This window comes from Populus trichocarpa, chromosome 3 (genome assembly GCF_000002775.5).
Source record: "Populus trichocarpa isolate Nisqually-1 chromosome 3, P.trichocarpa_v4.1, whole genome shotgun sequence".
NCBI classification, from domain to species: domain Eukaryota; kingdom Viridiplantae; phylum Streptophyta; class Magnoliopsida; order Malpighiales; family Salicaceae; genus Populus; species Populus trichocarpa.
In genome coordinates, this window is record NC_037287.2 from 12259136 (window position 1) to 12281530 (window position 22395).

The 22395-nt window shown below is 32.5% G+C and overlaps 1 protein-coding gene across 6 annotated transcripts; it reads left to right on the forward strand.

The window, feature by feature from the left end:
• Positions 1-8331: 8331 nt before the first annotated feature.
• On the forward strand, positions 8332-19033 carry LOC7456095 (inactive poly [ADP-ribose] polymerase RCD1). 6 transcript variants are annotated; one of them, XM_052450984.1, is made up of 10 exons: positions 8332-8621; positions 9280-9401; positions 10594-10664; positions 13820-15048; positions 15936-16177; positions 16702-16859; positions 17519-17704; positions 17797-17892; positions 18506-18529; positions 18714-19033. In XM_052450984.1, exons 4-10 carry the CDS (start codon positions 13946-13948, stop codon positions 18774-18776), a joined length of 1872 nt encoding a protein of 623 aa, XP_052306944.1. In that variant the 5' UTR covers positions 8332-8621; positions 9280-9401; positions 10594-10664; positions 13820-13945; the 3' UTR covers positions 18777-19033. The 6 variants fall into 6 exon arrangements, with proteins under 6 accessions (XP_052306944.1, XP_024454024.2, XP_024454021.2 ...); XM_052450986.1 differs by having other exon boundaries at positions 8333-8504; XM_024598256.2 differs by lacking the exon at positions 10594-10664 and having other exon boundaries at positions 18490-18529.
• Positions 19034-22395: the final 3362 nt, after the last annotated feature.

The window sequence follows — 22395 nt, forward strand, 5'->3', positions numbered from 1 at the left end:
TTCGTTCTGTGCATGTACACAATCTTTTCTTTCATTCATTCATTCAAAACCCGTTTCACGATGCAAGAAAAAAAAATTTCTATATATATATTTGTTTCCAAGCCGCCTGGGCCATGCCCACGCGGCTGGAAATTTTCTAGCTGAAGTCCAATCCAAACACGCAATGCAAAGCAAATATCTTTTTCTACGATAGTGGCAGATCATGACTAATAAGTTTTATTAATAGCATGTGTGATACAATAATGATGGCATATTACATCAACCAAAATTTATCATGGTTAGCCAACCATTTTTTTCAGCAATAACACAATTTTTTCCATCCACGGCTTGAATATATGAATTCAGTCGGTCACCCATGCAAAAAAAAAAAAAAAACAATTTGAGCTATCCATAATATCGTCATTGACACGATAGCAATTTTTAGCAAGAAAAATCAGCCAAAGCTCATGAAAGTCAGTCAAAGCTCATGAAAGTCAGGTAAAACCATTGAAAGTCAGGCAAGATATACACTATACAGCCCTCACTTTATTTGTTCTCTTTCTATATATTTTTTTCTTTGTATAAGTCATCAACCGAGCCATGAAAACTCTAATTCATATGTGAAGTTTTTGAAGTGGAAAATAGAACAAAAAGTTAATTCATTCCCTTTTATTTTTCATAGAAATATTGTTCATGGTTAACAAAATTTCAGGACAAAAGAGATTAATTGATTTTCCTACCATACAGTCTTCAATTCTTCCAAGTCCCCAACAAGTACAAGTTCTTAATAATATTGTTTTAACTATACAAGAACTTCTTCGTATTATATCATTCTATTAACATGAAAGTCAAAATTAAGCTCCCCAACACAACTTCATTTTCATTAATAAACAAGACAAAATAACATGTCAAGTAAACACAATTCTCAAACTCTATAAAGGAACCAACACTCGTCAACATACCTTAGCCATAAACATAGCTATCTCCATCAATCTTCTTTTGAGTCTCAATCTCGTTCATGTGCCTCCTATTACAAAAAAACATAGATATGATAAACATAATATTGCATCAGCTCCTAAACATCATTCCTACATTGTAGGAGAATCTCTACTTTAACAAAAAGTATTACACACTCACCTTTACTTTAACATAGAGTGTCACACACTCATATCTCCAAAGATTTTGATGCGAAGGCCAGCCTGACTATGAAGATCTTACAAATCTTATAGAGCATATATAAAATGTCAAAGGTGACATCAAACTAGTGATAACAAAGAGTGATGTCGTGTGCAAGATTTTTCCTCCAACTTTTTATGGTTATGTTAGGGTCTGGTATTATAATCTTAATCATAGCTCTATCATAGGTCGTCATGGTCTCTATGTGAAACTCATCTCTCATTTCAGCACTATTATTCCAAATAAAATGAGCACAACTAAACTTTTTTTTTTCAATCACACAACTAGAAGGTAAAAGTACAAAAGCATATCTCAAAAGATTCAACAAGAAAATGCTAAGCTTTGGGAATTTGCTCGAACTCATCAATATTCAAGCCCTGATCAATGAAATCTATAACTACTTGTTATGAGAACTTATACATTTTCCATGACAAAACACTTATCAACATGAAACAAGTGATGAAGAACCATATTCAAGTAGAGAAAGTCAGTGTGACTAAACATGATCACCATCGATTCCAAATGGTGGAATCTCCATAACATCACCAATCTCCTACCCAAGCATAAAAAATGAACACCAAAGGGCACATTTATGATCTTTTGATATTCCTTGGACTCTGACCACACACACCTCTCACTATCACACAAGCTGAGGTGTTGGCTGCTATAAAAGGAAAAGACTTCGTGCAATAACCACCTCCAATGAAACACAAAAAACCCCAATAAGTTTTATCTCTTTTACTATTATCATAGGCATGACATATAAAAGCTTCATGCACTAAAAAAAGGGATAGAAAAATTGATCTCTATAGGATACCTCAACAATTTGTGAAGGTTGTAACCTGAAAAAAAAAAAAAAATCCTCATGATGTGCTGCCTAAGATAAGATAATTTTTCAGTGCTTCTCCATGCCTCCATAAAAATCTTTATGTCTCTATAAAATCTCTATGTCAAAGTCTTCATTTAAATTCTTAGGTCTCCATGACCATTTCTCTCCAAAAAAAAAAAATCAGTGATCCTTCTCAATCTTTATGATCAACCATTAACATTTTCCTCTAAAAATGCATCCTAAATGCATATATAGACCACCTTATTTTTACACATATTTCTTATTTCTGTACTATTTATCTGCACAAGCAAAAAAAACAATTTCTTCTTTTTCTTGCAAAAACATTAGTAAAGATTTACATGAAGAAATTAATAAAAGCCACAAGCATTGTCTAAAAGCATTCTTCTCTCATGATGATCTAGCTAGGGTAACATTCTCGTACAATCCTAGAAAAATAAAGGTAATATCTATATAGTATAAGTATTTTTCTTTTTTATTGATTAAAATCTTTCAAACATACGTGTTTAAAAAACTTGAGGGCAAGTAAGGATGCCAGGAAAAAGAATTTCTAAAAAAGAATTTTTCTTTCCACCTCCTTATTGGTGTATTAACTTGAAATCTGGCTTAATTAATAATTAAGAGCAATTAAAAAATAATTTTTTTAATTGGTTATACAACACTGGTCGTGTGATGAACATCTTTGAACTTATTAATGCGTATTAATAGACAGATAAACCTGTCATCGATGAAGAAACATTAACCTCAACTGTAAAGACTGACTCACCGAAACTTCATCTTTTAGACATGTATATTGATGCATTGAGTACTGCCTTGTATTTTTCAAGGAATTAAACCTGAGATTTTTAAAGAATTTGCTGCTCGAGTAGACTACATGAAACTTAACATTATTGTGGTCAGGACCGAGGAACTCGTCTTTGCCTACGCAAGAGCCTAAGAGAAATAAACTAGAAGTTCGTGAACTCAGAAAGTACACTCCAAAAGCTAAGGGAAAACAGTCTTTGGGTACTGGTTCTCTTCCGTGAGATAACCTTTGGGGTCTTTTTCTCAAATCTGGTTCTCTTTCGGTCGCGGATCCATCACTACTATCTTAAGGGAAGAAGTATTTGGACAATCGAATAAGTTCCAGGTGATTAATGTTCATGGAGCCAGAGGAAAATTTTGCACCTCAGGAATGTTGCTTGGGGTTTGATTCAACATGTTATAATTGGCAATGGCTAGAAACCTTTTTATTGGCATCCTTTGGGTCTTCTCCTTCAGAGTTTTAGTTCTAGAAATTAATACCTAAGATGCTACCCTTCCTTTTCCGTCCAAAGTTTCAGCTGTGATTCTGAATGATAAGTACTGGAGTTGCTCCCCCGCCCCCGGGAAGATTAGAAGACTTGGTAATGATCCAATCACCCCTCAGTAATGGTGCTCGTCCCGATCATGATAAAGAGGACGTGGTGACGCAGAAGCTAAGTACTCCTAATGGAATCTTTCCAGTAAATGATGAGTACTGGAGCTTCTTGAGAACCAAAAGGCCTCTTGTAGACTGGTTTGAATTGTCTCGGGGTTCTCTTATGATTCCAAGACACAGCTTCATTCCTGGCTTGCGCTGTGCTTGATAGACTGTCAACAAAAGCTTTACAAGTGAAATTAAACGGGGTAATTCTACTAATCCTTGCTGCGTTCTCCGTAATATGGCGGACGGGAGCAGAGCATCTTTTCCTTCTTCTTTTTCGGGGACTCCTCCAAGCACATATGGGCTGATATTATTTCTAGAAGTCTAATACAGTGATCGGTTGGAGATTGACATTTTGAATTTCAATGGGCTAAAACTCAGAAGTCTTTTTATCCACTCTCCTACGGCTTGCACGCATGGAGCTCCTTCATATACTCTGTTTGGCAGGTGCGTAATTAACAATAATAATAATAAATAAATAAAAGGTATCATGGTAATTATTTGGTTGTTTGATCCAAGCTTCCTCCCGTCGCATAGAGCTTGGTCCGGCTCCCCTCAAGTATCAAAAAGCCTTTAATTTTACCAGAATATGATAGATCGGTGACATGTCATTAAAATAAGATCTAATGGTTGGGAAAAGCCGTATCATTATGCTGCATTCTTGCTTATCTTCTCCGCCATGAAGATAATCCAGCAATCATAATCAGTGTATGCACAAATATCAACATGTTCGTGGTAATCTAGGTAAAACGGAGTCTCTCTCCACCGGACCACCCATGCCACTTTTTTGTCTCTGTATGATAAAAGCCTCAGCAAATTTTCCACGACGGCCTTAAAACTCAGAGATTGATGGGTCCTGCAATTAAAAAAAAAACAAAAAGATAGTTAGCCTGTTTGTTGGAAAGTAATATTTTTTAAAAAATAAATTTTAGAAAAATAAATTATTTTTTGATGTTTACTAGTGTAATGAAAAATAAGTTTAAAAACATTTTCCAGTGTTTTGGTTATGTTATGAAAAATAAATTGAAAAATAATTTATTAATATTTTATTTTTTTCAAGTTTATTAAAATAATAAGGAACAAATCTTACAAATAAAAGGTTGAATGAGAATGAAATTAAAAAAAAATATAATTTTATAAAATATATTAAATAAAATAAATAATAATCAAAATAATAGAGATCAAATTTAAAAAATAAAGAAATTGAAAGATGAAGAAATTAAAATAATAAAATTAATATTTCTTAAATTATTTCAAATAAAATAAGTAACAATCAAAAGAATAAGGATCAAATTTGATAGATAAAAAATTTCAATTAAAAAATGATAAGGGAAAAACAAATAAAAATTATAAAAACAAGGACCAAAATTAATATAAAAATTAAATTCTAAGGGATGAAATTGAAAAACAAATATTCAAAACAAAATATATATAACAATCAAAAGTTTGAGGACCAAATTTGATATAATCAGTAAATAATATGACATTTCTAAATTTTTCACAACTTTCGGAAAATGTTTTCCGCCCAAAATAAGAGGAAAACACTTTCCTGGAAACCAAGCCAAATTTTTCTTTGACTCGAAAGTGTTTTCCATTGACCAACTTTTTTAATAGCAAACAAACATATAAAAGTCTGAAAAGTGGTTTTCCGAAAACCAGTTTCTGAAAAACAAACACAGCCTAGAACTAGGATGCAAAAAGGTTGGGGGGGTCATATCGACTTTCACATTCTGGGATATATGGGCATGGGAGGTCTGGCCTCCAATCAATCAATTAACTATATTATAACTAAGACGGTTTAGTGTTTTACCGTGGACTGTACAGTGTAGTTCACTGTGAAACATTGAGCAAGTTTTTATATTTTTTTATGCTTTTCACTATGTACTGTAAAGTCCATGATAAAAAGGCTGTTGTGTTTTGGTTTTTTTTTTCCTTTTTTTTTTAAGAAATTTTTTTGTTTAATTTAATTTTTTAATGTTAATTTTTTTATATTTAGTTATCAAACTTTGATGACACGGATCCCGGGTTTGGCGGGTTAACCTGGTTTAATGGGTTAATAAAAAAAAATTGTGTTTTTTTTCTTTTTAATTAATTTTTTTCGTTTAATTTAGTTTGTTAATGTTAAATTTATTTTTATTTAGTTATCAAACTTTCATGACACGGATCTCAGGTTTGACAGGTTAACCTAGTTAATTCTGGGTTAACCTGTCAAGTTTTTTTTTTCTATTTAGTTATCAAACTTTCATGACACGAATCTCAGGTTTGATGGGTTAACTCAGTTAATTTATATGTTTTTTCTTTTTCTTCATTAGTTTTTTTTTCTTTTTTCTTTTTAATTAATTTATTTAATTATCACACTTTAATGACACGACCTTACAGCCAGACTCACATCCAAGGCTCTTGAGTCTGGTGTTGCAGCCAGACTCACTTAAACTTAAGTAATGTAAGTTTAATATTATTATTATTATTAATATTAATAATATTATTCTTGGATCAAGCGTTGCAGCTAGACCTAAAGCTCTTTGGTATATCATTGCAGAAAGACCTAACACTCTTAGATCTTAGCCTTTTTGATATTTTTGATGCAAAAAAAAAATAACAATAACCCTCCGCGTATGCCTTTGTTTTTTTCTTTTTTCTTTATTTATTTCTTTTTAAGCCTTTTACTGTGAACTGCACAATGCAATCCACAATGAAAAAGCTGATGTCTTTAGTTTTTTTGGCTTTTTTCTTTGCTTTGTTGTTTTTGATTATTTTTTTAATTTAGTTTGTTAATATTAAAATTTTTCTATTTAATTATCAAACTTTCATGACACGGATCCCAGGTTTGACGGGTTAACCCAGTTGATTTAGATTTTTTACCTTTTCTTCATTAGTTTTTTTCTTTCTGTAGGTTTTTTTCTCTTTGTTTTTTTCCTTTTTAATTAATTTTTTTTTTAATTTAGTTCATTAATATTAATTTTTTTCTCTTTTGTTATCACACTCTCATGACACGAATTCCAGGTTTGACAGGTTAAACCAGTTGATTCAGATTTTTTTTCTTTCAATTTTATCTTTTAATATTGTATGCAGTCCACAGTGAAAAAGCTGATGTCTTTAGTTTCTTTTTCCTTTTCTTTTTCTTTTTATGCATTTCACTGTGGACTGCACAGTGCAGTCCACTGTGAAAAGGTTGATGTCTTTTTTTTTTTCTTTTTAATTTTTTTTTTAAATTTAGTTTGTTAATATTAATTTTTTTTCTATCTAGTTATCAGACTTTCATGACACGGATCCCTGGTTTGACAGGTTAACCCAATTAGTTCATATTTTTTTCTTTTTCTTTATTAGTTTTTTTCTTCCTATAGGTTTTTTTTTCTTTTTAATTAATTTTTTTTAATTTGGTTCATTAATATTATTTTTTTTCTATTTAGTTATCTCACTCTCAAGACACGAATCTCAGGTTTGACGAGTTAACATGATATGACGGATTAACTCAGTTGATTTAGAATTTTTTCTTTTTCTTCATTTGTTTTTTTCTTCCACTTTCATCTTTTAATATTAACTATAACTAAAAAGCATCAGCTTTTTACTGTTGATTGCCCAGTGGGTTCCACGGTGCAAAGGTTGATGCCTTTAGTTTTATTTTCTCGTTTTTATGCCTTTTGTTTTTTTATTTTTAATTATTTTTTTTGTAATTTAGTTTGTTAATATTAATTTTTTTTATCAGACTTTCATGACACAGATCTCAGGTTTGACGGGTTAACCTGGTTTGACGGTTAACCCAGTTAATTCAGTTTTTTTTTCTTTATTAGTTTTTTTCCTTTGTTTTTTTCTTTTTAATTAATTTTTTTGTTTAATTTAGTTTGTTAATATTTTTTTTCTATTTAGTTATCAGACTTTATGTCACGGATCTCAGGTTTGACTGGTTAACCCAATTAATTTAGTTTTTCTTTTCTTTTTCTTCATTAGTTTTTTTCTTCCTATATGTTTTTTTATTTTTAATTAATATTTTTTTATTTAATTTAGTTCATTAATATTAATTTTTTATCTATTTAGTTATCGGTTGATGCCTTTAGTTTTTTTTTTCCTTTTGCTTATTTCCTGTTTTTATGCATATCCATCAATATTAATATATATATATCAGAGATATTCTTCCTCATTAAAAAAGTTCAAAATCTCTATTTATTTTCAGAATATCTTTCTATAATATTATTGTATTTTTTCTCAAAAAATTACTAATTTAATAATTAAAGAATTACCAAATTTACCAAATGGTATCTTTTGTAGAAATCAAATACCCACCTTTAATTACATTGACTAAAAAAATAAATTAAATTATCGAAACTACAAAATTAACCATTATCAAAAACATAAATCTTATCCCTGAAGATATCATGATGAAGATTTGTTTACTTGTTCAAAAATTGTCCATTGAAATTTGAAGGTGACTGAGTCTATTTTTTAAAATATATATTTTCAGGCTTCGCTTGAAACCAATAAAATAACACCGAAATAAAATATTCTGATACATTTATTATTTATTATTCTTTTCGCATCAAGAAAGAAAAGAGTGAAGAGTGATTGACATGACAAATTTTGACCAAAATTATCTTCTTCTCCCGTGGGACCCACTTAGTACTTATTAATATCCCAACACTACCCTTACCTTTATCTTGTAATACCCGAACCACCCCTATCAATAATTTAACTTCTCTTTCACCCGTAAAATAATTCCACACCCCACACCTACCAATCACGACTCACTCTTTCCTAGGACACCCCAAACTAAACCCAATCGAAACAACCCGTCACACAACAACTGTCAAACACCACGTAAGCCTAACATTATCTCCAAGTAACGTTGGTGGGCAATTTTGATTGGTCTTTCTTGCTTTTCGCAAAAGAAAATTGAAAACACGCGCCGAGGAGTATGAGATGATTCTATTAGTTTAGAGAGAGAGAGACACACATAAACAAAAAGACCGCCGACTTCATAATAATACACCGTCAACGCCGATGGGTATATCTTTTTAGAACTATCAACGGTGTCGCATACTAGCACTGTTCCTCTTCTTGCGAGTTAGGGTTTTCTCTCTTTCTAATAAGCACATCGATCTCCTTCTTTTGTTCTTATAGAAATTTAGAAAATCAAACCTCGCTAGATTATACTAATTAATCTCTATGTATCGTTTACAGGTACTGTTGTTTCTTTTTTCCTTATCTCGTCCTTTTCCTTTGTTTCTGTTATGGCTGTTTATTTTGTGAGAGAATTCATTAGATCGCGTTTGGTTATTTGAAGGTTCAAAGTTTTATTTTGTGTTTTATTTTTCGTGAAAAAAATGTGCGATTGTGGTGAAATTAAGGACAATATATTTAAAAAATGGCAATACTTTTATCTTTGAAAAAAAGAGAGATAATTTTGGGTTATGATCTGTTTGTTTGACAGGAGTGAGGATTGAATTATTAATCCTTTAAAAATCTCTCCCCTTTTGTTTTTGATTTAGTTTTTAATTCATAATAACCTTAAAATTAAGAGTAAAATTGACAAAATTTTGTAAAAAAAATAGTAGCTATAGTTGAGGTATATGAATGATTTGGGGTTCTGATTTGTTTGGTTACAAGAAGATGAATTGAAATTATGTTCCTAAGAATTGGTTTGACTTCGATTTGAAATAACTGGAAAAGTGAATTTTTTGGTTGAGCAAGCAAATATACTGAATTAAATACATGATTATCTGCTTAGCTTGAATTAATACTCCAAATATCTGGCGTGCGCATGTATGTCCTTTTGAAATCAATTTAGTTATTGGAATTTGAAGTAAGGGTTTTGTGTGTTGTGATTTCCCTTGTATAGGAGCGGAGCTACTCAAGGCTGTAAAATAAATAACCAAGTGGCTCTACGTCTGTAATTTTGTAACGGTTGTATAAAAAAGGGAACATGTACAAAATGAACGCTAACAGTAGCACTATCATGAGGTATGTCTTTCTTTTTTGATTTTTCATGTCTATCTAATTCTCCACTTGGTTCTTTGTCTACCCTTTGTTATTGAACTTTCTTTCTCTCTTTCTTTTCTTTTCTTTTTTCACAAGCTTGTTTTTGGAAGTAAATTTCTTGTTGGAGTAGTGGCAATATTTGGATGGAAAAGTTCTCGGCTCTCACAGTATTTACTATGCATGTTTTTTTTTTTACTCTATTATGTAAGCACTTCTGCAGGCATGTTATGCTGCTTTCAGGGAACTTTGTGTTCTGTACTTCTATGGCTTATTCTTCATTCAATATGTCTCTTGAATAGAAACATTTCGCGTGTAGCTTTGCATATATAATTGAGAATCTATAATGATGCCTGAAAAAGCTGGAAGGGGTTCATTTACTGACCATGAATGGAAATGAATTATTCTGACATCGTTCAAAATAGTGGCCTTGGAAATACTAATTGAGTAAGTCGCATTGTCAATTGAAAGGTTTATGTGACATTTTCTTACAGAAATATTAACATATGCTGTTCCTTGGACCAATGAATGTTAGAGAACCAGTCTACTCTTAACATTTTCAGTCCTCTGCTCCACCAGCTGTGCTATTCAAGCATTTGCAACACATCTGGCTCCTCATTTTTTTAGAACTCATTGGTTCTTTTGTCTGGACCTTTTGTTGATGGAAAGTCATACATGTGATTTTTGTTGTGATGAAGAAAGGGTGAACTTTCAAAGCCATCAATGTATGTGATTTGAGTCGTGATAAAGAAAGGGTGAACTTTCAAAGCTATCAATGAATGTGATTTGAGTCGTGATAAAGAAAGGGTAACTCTCTGTACTCAAACTTATGTACCTTTTCCTCCTAGTTTCACTTGCTTCTGTCAACTATTTGGGAGTGTGAAAACCAAAGGTTTCCAGTTTTAGAAGACTCTGTTTGGCTGTTCAATTAAACCTCTCAGTTCCGTGACCAAAACTTCTTTGCTGCCTGTGGCTGTGTATTTGTTCTGTTCCTGGAAACACTATCTTCCTCCATCTCTGTAGTACCAATTACAATATCTGATGTTATTGACTAAAAGAATAAAGTTGCCAGCACTAATTCCTTATTGAATTAGTGTATCCAAAATTCTTCTTTCTTCTAGCTGTATCGTCATATAGAACTTTAAAGTGATTGAAATTGATAATTCATTTGTTATAGGTGTCAAGGCGAGTTAACATCAGATCCATATTTCAATATATACTGTGAATGGTTAATTTGACTTCCATGAGGTTAGTCTTCTTGTGAAATTTTTTAGGTAGAAGACTTTGCATGTTGAATATCCTATTTGTTTATAGGCATCATGGCGGGTTACCTTTTCTTTTACATATTAACAAAAACACTAAAAGGTGTAAGAAATACAGTAGAAGATACTATGCACGTTCTAAATTTACTATTCATGTGGAATGACTTTTGTGCCCTTCCAAGAAAAAATAAGAGGCCTATAAGTTGGGGATATTTTGGTCTTTTCGCATGACCCATTAGTCATTAATGATTTGACCAGGGGTATATGTGACTTTTCTATTTTTTTAGGAATAATGAAATGAATTCACTACCCTTTTGATTAGGTTTTTTTAAGCTTTTAGGCAAGGGTGTTTAAGTCTTTTTATTTTTTAAAATACAATGAAAACACATATTTGCTCTTAGAACCAAAAAAATTAAAACATGGGTTCAAGGCTCTTTTGGCCTTTTCATTTTGGTTTTTTTTTTGTTAATTCCATAGCCATCAGGGGTGATTTGGTCCTTTTAACATGATTAATTAATTTTAAAATTCAAAAAGTTGCTCACGTGCGGCAGGCGCCACCTGATGGACAAACATTAGGGGTCATCATTTTCGGTTTATTTTGGTTTTTATAAAAAAAAAAGTAACCAAACCGGTTTTTTTTTTTTAAAAAAAACCGAAACTGAACAAAAACCGGTTTTTTCCGGTTTGTCTCGATTTTTTCGGTTTGACTCGGTTTTTTCTCCGTTTGGCTTGGTTTATTTTCCAGTTTGGCTTGTTTTTTTTTTTTAGTTTGGGATCAGTTCGGTTTTTTCAGTTTCAGGCTTATAAAACTGAAACCGAACCGAACCGGTTGGTTTTTTAAAAATTCTAATCGGTTTTTTTAACGATTCAGTTTTTTCTGTTATTGTTTTTTCCGGTTTTCTCGGTTTAATCGGTTTTTTTGCTCACCCCTAACAAACATGCTTGTTTGCCGTGTTGTGGCATGTGTCGGCAGCGGTTGGGTGGTTCGTCGTCGATAAGCCTTTTTTTTTCTCTCTCCTTCCTTAAAAAATACAGCTTGGTCCTCTCTGTTTTTGATATTTCAATTTAAATCCTTTTTTTATTTCTAATTTTTTTTCCTGTCCTTTTTATAAAAAAATTGTTTGTTTTCAGTTTAGTCCTTCAATTTCAATTTGTCATGTATTATTTTTTTCTAATTTGGTCTTTATTCTTTTGTTTTTTAATTTTTTTCTTTGGCCTTTTTGTAAAAGTTTTATTGGTTTTCAATTTTATCTTTCAATCCAATTTTATGGTGTTTTATTTTTTTCGATTTGATCATTATTCTTTTGATTTTTTTTCTTTTGTTGTTTTTCTTTTCAATTTAACCTCTAATTTATTTTTTTATTTCAATTTTCACCCCTATTCTTTCAATTACCATTTTTTATTTTATATTCTTTTATGTAATTGATTTACCCCCGATCTCATCCTTCTGCTTGATTTGTTGGGCATTGGGTTTCATGGTTTTTCCATGTATGGTGATTCTTGTCTAATGACCTTTTCACGAGTTTGAAAATTTAACTTTGACCAACATCCTTTTTTCGGCTTATTTTCTTTTCTGATTTCATTGTTTGATATTAGGTATTTGTTTTTTAAAAAGATTGGCTTTGTGATTTAATTCAATTTCTTTTCTCTCGGGTTATCGTAATCTCATGACTTGAACCACGAGTTTTGCCAGTTAACCCAAGTTGGATTGTCTTTTATTATCCAAGTTACATGTTTATCACTCTTTCTTGAGTTAACTCAAGCCGATTTATTTTCTCTCCTTTTTATCTAATTTTGCGTTTCCAAAGGTATTTTTCCAAGTTATCGTGATTTTTTTTTAAATTGTTCGTTTACAATTGTTGTCTATTTTTTATAGTCTAATTAAAATAAAACCAACTTATTAAACTCGATCGGGGCTATAACCCGAGTCATTTGTTTTTCTTATTTCTTTTAAATGCGTTTGCGACACTTAGACTATCATTACCTTATTTTTATTTTTTTATTCTAATTTTGGTTTTTATTTTGGTTGATATATTTTTTAAGTTCTCTTTTTGTTAATAGTTTTTTTAATTATGTTTCAATCAATTCAATCCTCTATGATTTTTTATTTTGATTATTTAGTCTTTTTTGAATAGAGGCTTTTATTAAATTATTTTGTATTTAGGCTTTTCCGATGTGTTTTTTAACATAAAAAATTCCAAGTGTAAATCGAAAAGGTTATGCAAGCATTTAATTAAAAAAATCGAGAACCATTTAGGTAAATAAATTGAAAAAAAAAATCATTAACAATAGGATGTTGATCAAGATATTTAATCATATAAGATGGAATTTTTACCCAAATAGTGTTTACTGAATTTGTTTATTTAAATAATTTTTTATTCAATCATATAATAATAAAAATAGACACACATGTGAAATTGAGCGAACAAAATAAAAGGGAAAAAAAATTATGCAAGGTTGCACATGTCAGAAATATCATCTAAAAATAAATATTTTTTATTTTTAAAAATAAATTTCATCTATATAAAACATGAAAAAAAAAATTATAGATGAATAAGAATAATATCTTCAAAAATTCTAATTTTTTTTGCCAGAAAAAAATATACAACCTGTAGCGGAGCGCATGTCAAATGACTAATGTATACATGTCAGGGGTGGTCATTTCAACTTCACTGTGGTTATTCTTGAAATGAAAATTGTTTTTGGTTTGGAGACTGCAGGGGGGGTATTTTGTAGGCATATGTTGCTTGAATGAAGACCATTCTCATATTTATAAATTGATCATTGCTCCTCAAAGCTAACTGGACCTTTGAAGGCAGATAACCTACCATGCGTTCCTCTTCATATCATCAATCGCTATGGTTGTCCATGTAGTTAGACCATGATTTTGAGGTACTTTAAGTCTGTATTTCTGTTTCAAGAACCAACATTATATAAATTTCAGGTAAAGAGGACCACAATGATTTGCCACAAGCTTATAAAAAAAACATATAGCATTTTCTGATATCTGTATCACACAGGGTTGATTGCATCCTTCTGCTTGAATATATTTGTTGATCTGTAGCCTTTTGTGTATATTTTGATGCCATATGCATTCATTTTATATGTGATCAAATTTCCTGACAAGTGTTTGTTATCCAGGATTTGCCAGTCATCTTCAATGGCACTGTGTCTTTGAAAATGGTTAAAGGCTAGATTTGTTACTTCTTTTTAGTTTTGAACTTTTAGATTTAGACTTCTTGATAAGGATTAATCTAGTTGGTAGAAATGGAAGCTAGGATCACCAAGGTGTTGGATAGTAGTCGTAGAGTTATGCCTGGAGTTAAGAGAAAGCGAGCGTCCCGCATGGTGTTGCCTGAGTGGCTCACTCTGATTTCAAGTCATAAGCTAGGGAAGCGCAGGAAATTGGATGGAAGCCAAAGCAAGCCTGTGAGCTGTGGGCATCATTCTAGACGATCTTTACTCCGGTCCTATTCAAATTTTATGAGGACTGGGATGCCACAGCGTCTGATGTGTTATCAGAAAGGGGAATGGATTGATTTCCCAAAGGATCTTGTCGCTTTGATTAGGAAGGATTTTCAAGGGAAGAAGGCATTTGTTGAGGTTGAGTTGGAGGGGCGCTGCTATGTGATTGACTTCTTGCACATGTTGCGTCTGGACATGAAGACAGGTATTCAGCAACCAATTGCCTGGATTGATGAAGCAGGTAGCTGCTTCTTTCCAGAAAGCTATGCTGATGAAGATGAACCGTATCTTTGCTGCCAGCATGATTGTGTGAAAGATCAAGGGCCCATTTTCAGGGAGCCTCTTGGGCCCCATGAGATCAAGCTGCAGCTTGAAATTGATATAAATGGAGGGAATCAATCAAAATTGAAGGAGTATAGTGGAGAGTCAAATGCTCTTGTCAAGCATATCCAAATTGGTCAAAAGCCTATGAGTGACCACTATCATGTAGAAGTGGAGGATAGTTGCAACAGGAAACCTGGTGAAAAAATTGATGAAGATATGGAGGAAAATCAACAGATTGAAGCAAATTTAGTCACCGAGTCTTTTAAGCAAATGTTGGATTCTGATACTGTAAAGAAGTTGTTTGTTACAGTTATGAAACCTTTTGGTGGTGCAGACATTGTAGATATTTATCGCTGCTCTAGTACTTCGATGCAAGCTCGATTTGAGCTTTTCCTGAAGCAGATTGCACTAACAGAGAAATATCGTGGAGATGCAAATGTTCGATATGCCTGGCTTGCTTCTTCCAAAGGAGCACTCTCCACAATCATGTCGTATGGACTTGGACATTGTGGTCCATGCACAACAAATTCCAAACATGGCATTGGTGTTCATCTTTCTGCAGCGAACTGTTGTCACACCAGGTTGGATGTTTTTCCTGTTTTGTCTAAAGTGGAAATTGTCAGTCATAGTCTAGCAATAACTGCAGTATATCATGTTTTTCTCAAGGTAAAATGTTCATTTACTCTAAGACAGTAGCCCTAGACTGGCTAGAAAATTGTCATCCTCGTCTTTAAAGAAGAATCCCCTTTTCTTGTCAGTCTGGTTTTGAAAAGTTAATTTGGAGATTGCTAATCTTTCTATGCCATGCTTGTCTAATAATACTATGAAGTTGTGTGTAATCCTATTATTTTCAATTTGGTTGTCTTGTTAGATTTAGCAAAATTACTTATAGGTCTGTTCTCAGGAGCTGCCTATCAATTCTCACTGTTGAATTTGGTAACATGAGCAATTGACTGATAAGCTACACTTTTGAGGCTTCTCATGAAGATCTGCATGATATTTTTATTTTAAAAAAACTTAATTTATTTTAAAAAAACTTAATTTATTTCACAGAAACAATCTGTTTACTATTCATATCACTGTCACGGTGGCGGCTATTTCAGCTCTTTTTTTCACATATCTACCATCTATTATATTAGTGTGAGATTTCCTGGTTTGTGTTTGTGTCCTCTTAAAAAATCCTCAAATGAAGAGTTCAAGTCTTTGAACAATTTAATCTGGATCAATGTGATTTGTTAACCTTGAAAATTTTCTTTCAACCTTTTGTATTAAGAATTACTGAAAAAAGCTTTCCGTGTTTTGCTGCCTGTGCCACGGATCACCTGCCTTCAGAAATGCATATGATGCGTTTTCTGTGATAGTTTTCTTATATAACTGGTTTTAACTTTGTTTTTCTTCTTTTTTCTTTTTCCTTTTTCCTTTAAATACTGTGCTGTTGTGGAGGATTCAACTTTTGGTTTGTTTACAGTGTCAAGTATTGTGATGTTGACGAAAATGGAGAACGACACCTGGTATTTTGTCGTGTAATAATGGGAAACATGGAGCTTCTTCACTCTGGGAGTCGGCAGTTCCATCCTAGTAGTGAAAATTTTGATAGTGGAGTGGATGATCTTGAAAGTCCAAGAGAGTATATAGTCTGGAATATGAATATGAACACCCACATTTATCCGGAGTTCGTTGTTAGTTTCAAGATTTCTTCCACCACTGAAGGTGATATGTTACTTCTTCTAGAGGTGTTAGTTTTGGCATGAATTATTTAAACATGCACACAAATGCATGTATGACATATATATATATACACATACATATATGTATATATACACACATACATATATGTATATATATACACATATGTGCATGTATGAATTTGTCTTTTAGGATTGGAATGAAATCTTTGCTCGTGTTGGATTTGTGCTCCTCGATCATTAGTGATTTGTTGGATGGAGCACGGCCAATGAATTCTGATGGTTGGGCACAGGTATCAATTCAAAAGTCCAACCTCCTTGGATGCTGAAATTTATAAGGATGGTAGTTTTAAGATAAAAGTTTCATCCATGATGGGGAAATCTCCTTTTGGTTGTGTTCTATTACATTCAAGAGATCAATCAGCACCTCAACCATTGATTCAATGACTTTGTCAGCGGTGTCTTCTGCAGATGCTGTATGAGTACCTCTAATTTTCTTTTTGGAACTTCTTTTGTACTTTGCTGTAGTATTTTGTTTTCTTTCTGCAGGGTTTCTGGTTGCTAGTGAGAGTAAGCATACCGTTTCAGGGGTGACCACTTCTCATGGAGGTCAGGGACGTTTACCAGTCGAGTCCTCTGCAGTTGATTTGAACTTACCAGTTGAGTCCTCTGCAGTTGATCTTAATGAGTCCCCAACTGCTGATATGGTATGGCAACTATTTTTCTCTCTGTATATTTGTCAGGATTGTTATCCATTGTTTGTTATGCAATATATAGCAGGATGTAGAATTTAAGTTTGGTTTTGCTTGTGCTGCAATATATAGCAGGTGAAAAATTTAATGTTGGTTTTACTTGTGCTATGTGTGTTGTTTGTCATGCAATATATAGCGGGTGAAAAAATTAATGTTGGTTTTGCTTGTACTGTTTGGGGAGATGCATGTTTCTTCATTTGCCTGCGAAGTATGGTCCCTTTTAGACTGAAGACAACTTGTGCTTTAAGAAAGCACAAAATATGAAATGAAAGTTGAATTGTTGGATTTATTACTCACGAGTCTTATTCTGTCTAAAAGATAGATCTGCCCGCAGAATGAAAAGTTTTGAAACAAACAGCATCTGTTGCCAAGCATTGCTTTTGAACTGTACAAGCTAGAATAATAGATGGATTGTTTAAACATTAAAAGACAATTGAACAGTTCCTTTCACTGGCATGTGCCTAGAGCATATGCTTATGGTTATGGTTGCCTGGAAGTCATTATGTCTCATTTGACAAGATTGCCTATTTTGTATTGTTGACTAGTTTCGTTTAGCTTCTGATGTTCGTAACTGTGCCTGAGCTACTAAACTGTTAGCATTTGTTATCTTCAAGGGAAGCAAAATTCAACCAGTTTTGGGTTCTGGGAGATCTCTTGGAAAATCACCAAGTCTGAGTTCAAGCAGTACCAGAGCTCCGAAATCTCCATGGATGCCTTTTCCTATGTTGTTTGCTGCAATTTCAAATAAAGTTCCTAGCAAAGACATGGAACTCATAACTAACAATTATGAACTGTTCAGGGTATGTAAAATGGCAAGATCTTTTATTATCTTTCATTCTAATTCAAATGTTTCTCATGATATATTTGATCACCCTTTTGTTTATTTTATCAGGAGAAGAAGGTAAACAGGGAGGATTTTGTCAAGAAGTTGAGGTTGATTGTTGGGGATGCTTTACTGAAGTCAACAATTACAAGTCTTCAATGCAAGGTATATTATGATTTGTGTTATGCCTTAAATTGGGACATCCAGTGGTAGTCTTCTAGTGTTATGATTTTGGGTGCACCTTAACTTGCTTGTCTGAAAATTCGTTAATAGTTTGTCCAGGGGCATATATTTGAAGAGTGCTCCTAATAACTATTTACCACTAAAATATAGAATTTATATTGATGCAGTTTATTCATCAATAGGTTCATTGTACTTTTGTAACCGATGAACATACAACAGACTGATTCCACTCCCTTTATTTATTTTGTCCCAATGCCACTTTTCTTTTTTTAGTTATAGGAATGTCTAGATTTTGCTGCTTCTGTAAGAATTTTAGTTTTATGGTCTGAATGTGGTTTTGGTATTATTGGAACATACCAGAGTTCATGAACCTAAGTCTTTTTATAAGCTATTCTTCCCCTACATGTCTTTTTGAAACAGACTGCTATGACGAGTATAGCACTGTTTATATACTTCATCTTCAGTTTCTCTATGTTGCTGTGTTTTGGGTTGTGAAACAGAATTGCTTTCATCTTCAATCAGTAACTTAAACTGCCTTAGGTTGCATACCAAGTGTATAATACTGACCAGTGTCTGCAGTACCATTTCATGGCAGAAAAAAAATGTGGAAGCTCAGAAGGTAGATTAAAAAACTAAAGAAGAAGAATGTGGATGAGAAGCTATCCTCGCCATGCAATATTATATTGGCAATTCATACAGAAAATAAATTTTGGTTATACCTATTTGCTGGATCTATCTTTCTTCCAAAATCTGCTGTTTGTCAAAATTTACTGTCCTGACACAGCTTTTCTGGGTCCATGCAGTTGCCATCTAAGGGTGAGGTACCTGTGTCTAAACCAACTGCAGAAGGCTCAGCTGGGCTTTGAGAGACCAAAACGCCTTAATGCTTCTGTTTGTTGGAAACTGAGGTGAAGTTTGTTTGATGCTTGTTGGTAGAATGTGTCGACATGAAGTGAATATCCTGTCAAGAGTTGTAGGTCTTAGTTATCTTGAAACTGTTAGGTTATTTCTTAGTTGCCTTATTTATTAGTGATGGAATTGTCTGTGAGTTGACTCTGCTACTTATGTGTCCTGTATTGATGATCATGCCCCAGCTTGGTTAATAAACTTTTGGATTGTTTGACCTGTGGAGTTCCTGAGGCTTCATTGAGCGTTTGTCTATTAATTGGTGGTTAGAAGCTACTTCTCAAGAGAAGCAAGTGTTAGAAGAAACTGTCTAAATCTTGAACAGCTTGGTTAATAAACTTTAAGGCTGTTGCTTGCCTATTTGAAATCGTCTAGTCTTGTCTAATTGAGAGTCCCATGAAAAGAAGAGGGACAATGAACTTGTTGGTTGGTTGGTGTTAGCTGAGTATCAAAGCACGATATGCCTCCTTAACTGTTGGTTATGCATAGAGGAAAGGGGAGCTGTGCGAGCAGGAATTCCTTCAATGAACTCCATCAGCAAGTAAATAAAACCTGCAACTTCTTTCAACAAGAATGGCCAAATGAAAGTGTGTAGGAGGGTTGAACATTTCTGAGTTTGCCCCTTGCAGAGGCGCATGGGTTGAAATCTCCTTTGGTTTCCTCGACTTCTCGAGGTATTCACATTTGATGAGATGACATTCATGCGGAATTCATCATTTGCAAGCTAGTCATGATGAAGTCGTATGCCATTCTGCGCTTGCTTTACTCGGTACTTTAGGCTGGTTCAGTCAATGGCACTACTTTATATTTTGCTCAGCAGAGAACAGCAAAGAGACATTACAACAAACGTGGACCAAACGAAGCAAGAGCTTGCATGTCTGTGTGTCTGATCTTGGAAGCACAGTAAATTTTGGAATCGAAAATTGAAATTACAGTTAATATTCACGACGGGAAAATAACCATGGAAGAATTATTTTATTACCAAACTGCACTTGTTGTACACCACAGGTTTCCCCATTCTCAATTCTTATCCAAGGTAACCATGAAGGTATGATTTTATTACAAAATTGCAACAATACTCCCGAATCTCAAGATAAAATATTCTCTTGTACTAGACGGGTTCCCCTTTAATTTTTATTTTTTAAAAAAATAAAAGGATTAGTGAATAGCAATAGGATGTAATATGATTATTTTGCTGTTCTCAAGTAAAATCAACTAACTTCTTATTGGAGATAATATGGTTTTTTCTATAGTATTTATTTATCATTATTATGTTAATCAGAGAATTGGTATTTGAAATAACTAAATTATTTTAAAGACAGATTTTATCAAATTATTTAAATTATTTTGAACTAAACAAATAAGAGTTCTTTTTTTTTGTATTTTTGCTTTTTAAAAAACAGTAAAATGATTAAATTATATTTAAAAGCAAAATCTCTTTAATTTTCATCATTTTAATATTTATTTAATTATAAATTGTGCTTCATTATTTTTTTATTTGCATTCTGTAGGATTATTTATTGATTTTAAAAATGACTTGAATTATCTTGGGTTTTGTTATTTTTTATTCTTTTTTAAATTTAGTATTTTTAAAAAAATTATATTTTTGAATTAAATTATATTATTTGATTAAATATAAGCATAAAATGATTACTTCATAACATTTTATTTGGTTTACTTTCTAGTTCTTGATTTTGATGACTCGTGCGATTTCTTTTAGAGTTATTGTATAGCCTTTTATAATGGTATTAAAATTATCTTAGTAAGTTATTTTAGTTGCATGGCGGTGTCCATGGTGGAGAGACAGTGAGTCTATGAGCTATTTTTTTTTTCTCCACAAAGATAATATTGTTGTCTCATTTTTTATAGTTAATTATTGTGTTTTTTATCGTTTTATTTATTATCAATATATTTTTAAAATTATATCATTAAATTAATTGAGTATATTAACCCAATTAATTATCTAAATCTTATATTTTTCATACTTATTTGAAATTATTGATGTCGCTTGAATAATATTTTTTATATCAATTTTTTTTTTAAACCGGCCACCTATTTAGTTCTCAAACAAACCTAATAGCAATACCGGAATTGACATGCCGCAGTGTTTTCCAGCATTTTTTTTTTTGCTGTGGATCCTATTTCTGTCTTTGGCACATCCAAACGGTTCCTCTCAGTGTGTTTGGGAGTGTGGTAGTAATTGCTTTTTAAAGTGCTTTTCATTTCAAAATACATTAAAATAATATATATTTTTTATTTTTTAAAAATTATTTTTGACATCAGCACATCAAAATAATATGAAAACATAAAAAAAAATATTATGAGGAGCTATTATGTTAATGTTGGATCTCTCGAAATTAGACCAAAAAATTACTGTTTAAGTTAATTTTGTTATTTTTTCTAGGTTTTTTTTTAATTTATTGTTTAATTTAGATTTTTTTTTGAATTTTTAGTTGTTTTAAAGATTTCCTGTAACTTCAAATTTTTATCTAAAAATAAAACTAATAAAGTTTGTCTCACTAGAGGTTTATAATACCTCTAAATAGGTCATGAAATCTTTTAAAAAAATAAAAATAGAGATCAAGGAAAAAAAGGTTTTGGAATTTAATCAGAGCTCTGTAGATAATATAACAGTATTAAGTGGCTAGGATTGAAATGGAATGTCAATTATGATTTTTGTATCAAGTAATTGGACCACCGAGCATGATGACAAATTATGTAATAATTCATTAGTCTAGAAAACCATTCTTGCTTCCCAGTTTTCAAGTGGTTTAAGGCTGTAAAATAGAGCTGCGCTGGTTACTTTTCTAGTATTAATCGAGTTAATTACGCAGGTCTTCAATTCTTGTCTTGCTATGTGAAGATGTAGAAAGAAAGGTACAAGGGACGTGGCGTGACGGTAAAAAGCTTGAAATTTGTACAACTTATTTCGAGTTCGAGTCAGGGCATGCACTTCTTGTAAGAGTCTGGGACGGCTGTGGTTTTACTCGCTGACCTGGATCCACAAAGTGCGTTTTCCAGAGGGTAGGGTTTCTTTGAATCCAAAAAAATAAAATAAATAAAAAAAGATGTAGAAAGAAAGAACTGAGAGAAGCAATTGCGTACCATATACCATAGGTGGATCAGTTACATGAAAGTTGTGCATCATTTTGTAAAGGAGAATACTTTACTGTGCCAGGAGTTTGTTTTTATGTTTCCTAAACTTCGATTGATTGTGAGTTGTGACCAATGATTATACAATGTTATGTCTCTAAACTTGATGAAAACTCTGCATGACGTGGATATCTTAGGGAGCGATCTATTGCAAAGAGACGGACGGCGGCATGGCTAGGCATTCTTTATCTACGCAGAGCAGAGGGAGAGTGGTTTTGCAACAACATTTTGTTTCATTATGGAGCACAAATTTGTGATTCTTTAGTGTAGATTCTGATGCATCACTGATTAATAGTTAGCGGCATGATCGAGCTCAAGAGAAGCAATTTTCGTGTTAATTATTGCTACAGTTATTGCATAAGGTGTGGTTCTCATATCACTTTGCAGCAGTGCTCATCACTTCCAGTTAAAATTGTATGGCTAAAC

Bases quoted from the DNA above. Each gene is read 5' to 3' on its own strand.
- LOC7456095 (XM_052450984.1), top strand. From the start codon at position 13,946: ATGGAAGCTAGGATCACCAAGGTGTTGGATAGTAGTCGTAGAGTTATG. The intron at 16,178-16,701 runs GTGATATGTTAC...TTCTTTCTGCAG, and splicing joins GATTTCTTCCACCACTGAAG to GGTTTCTGGTTGCTAGTGAG. The intron at 17,893-18,505 runs GTATATTATGAT...ATTTCATGGCAG, and splicing joins TTACAAGTCTTCAATGCAAG to AAAAAAAATGTGGAAGCTCA.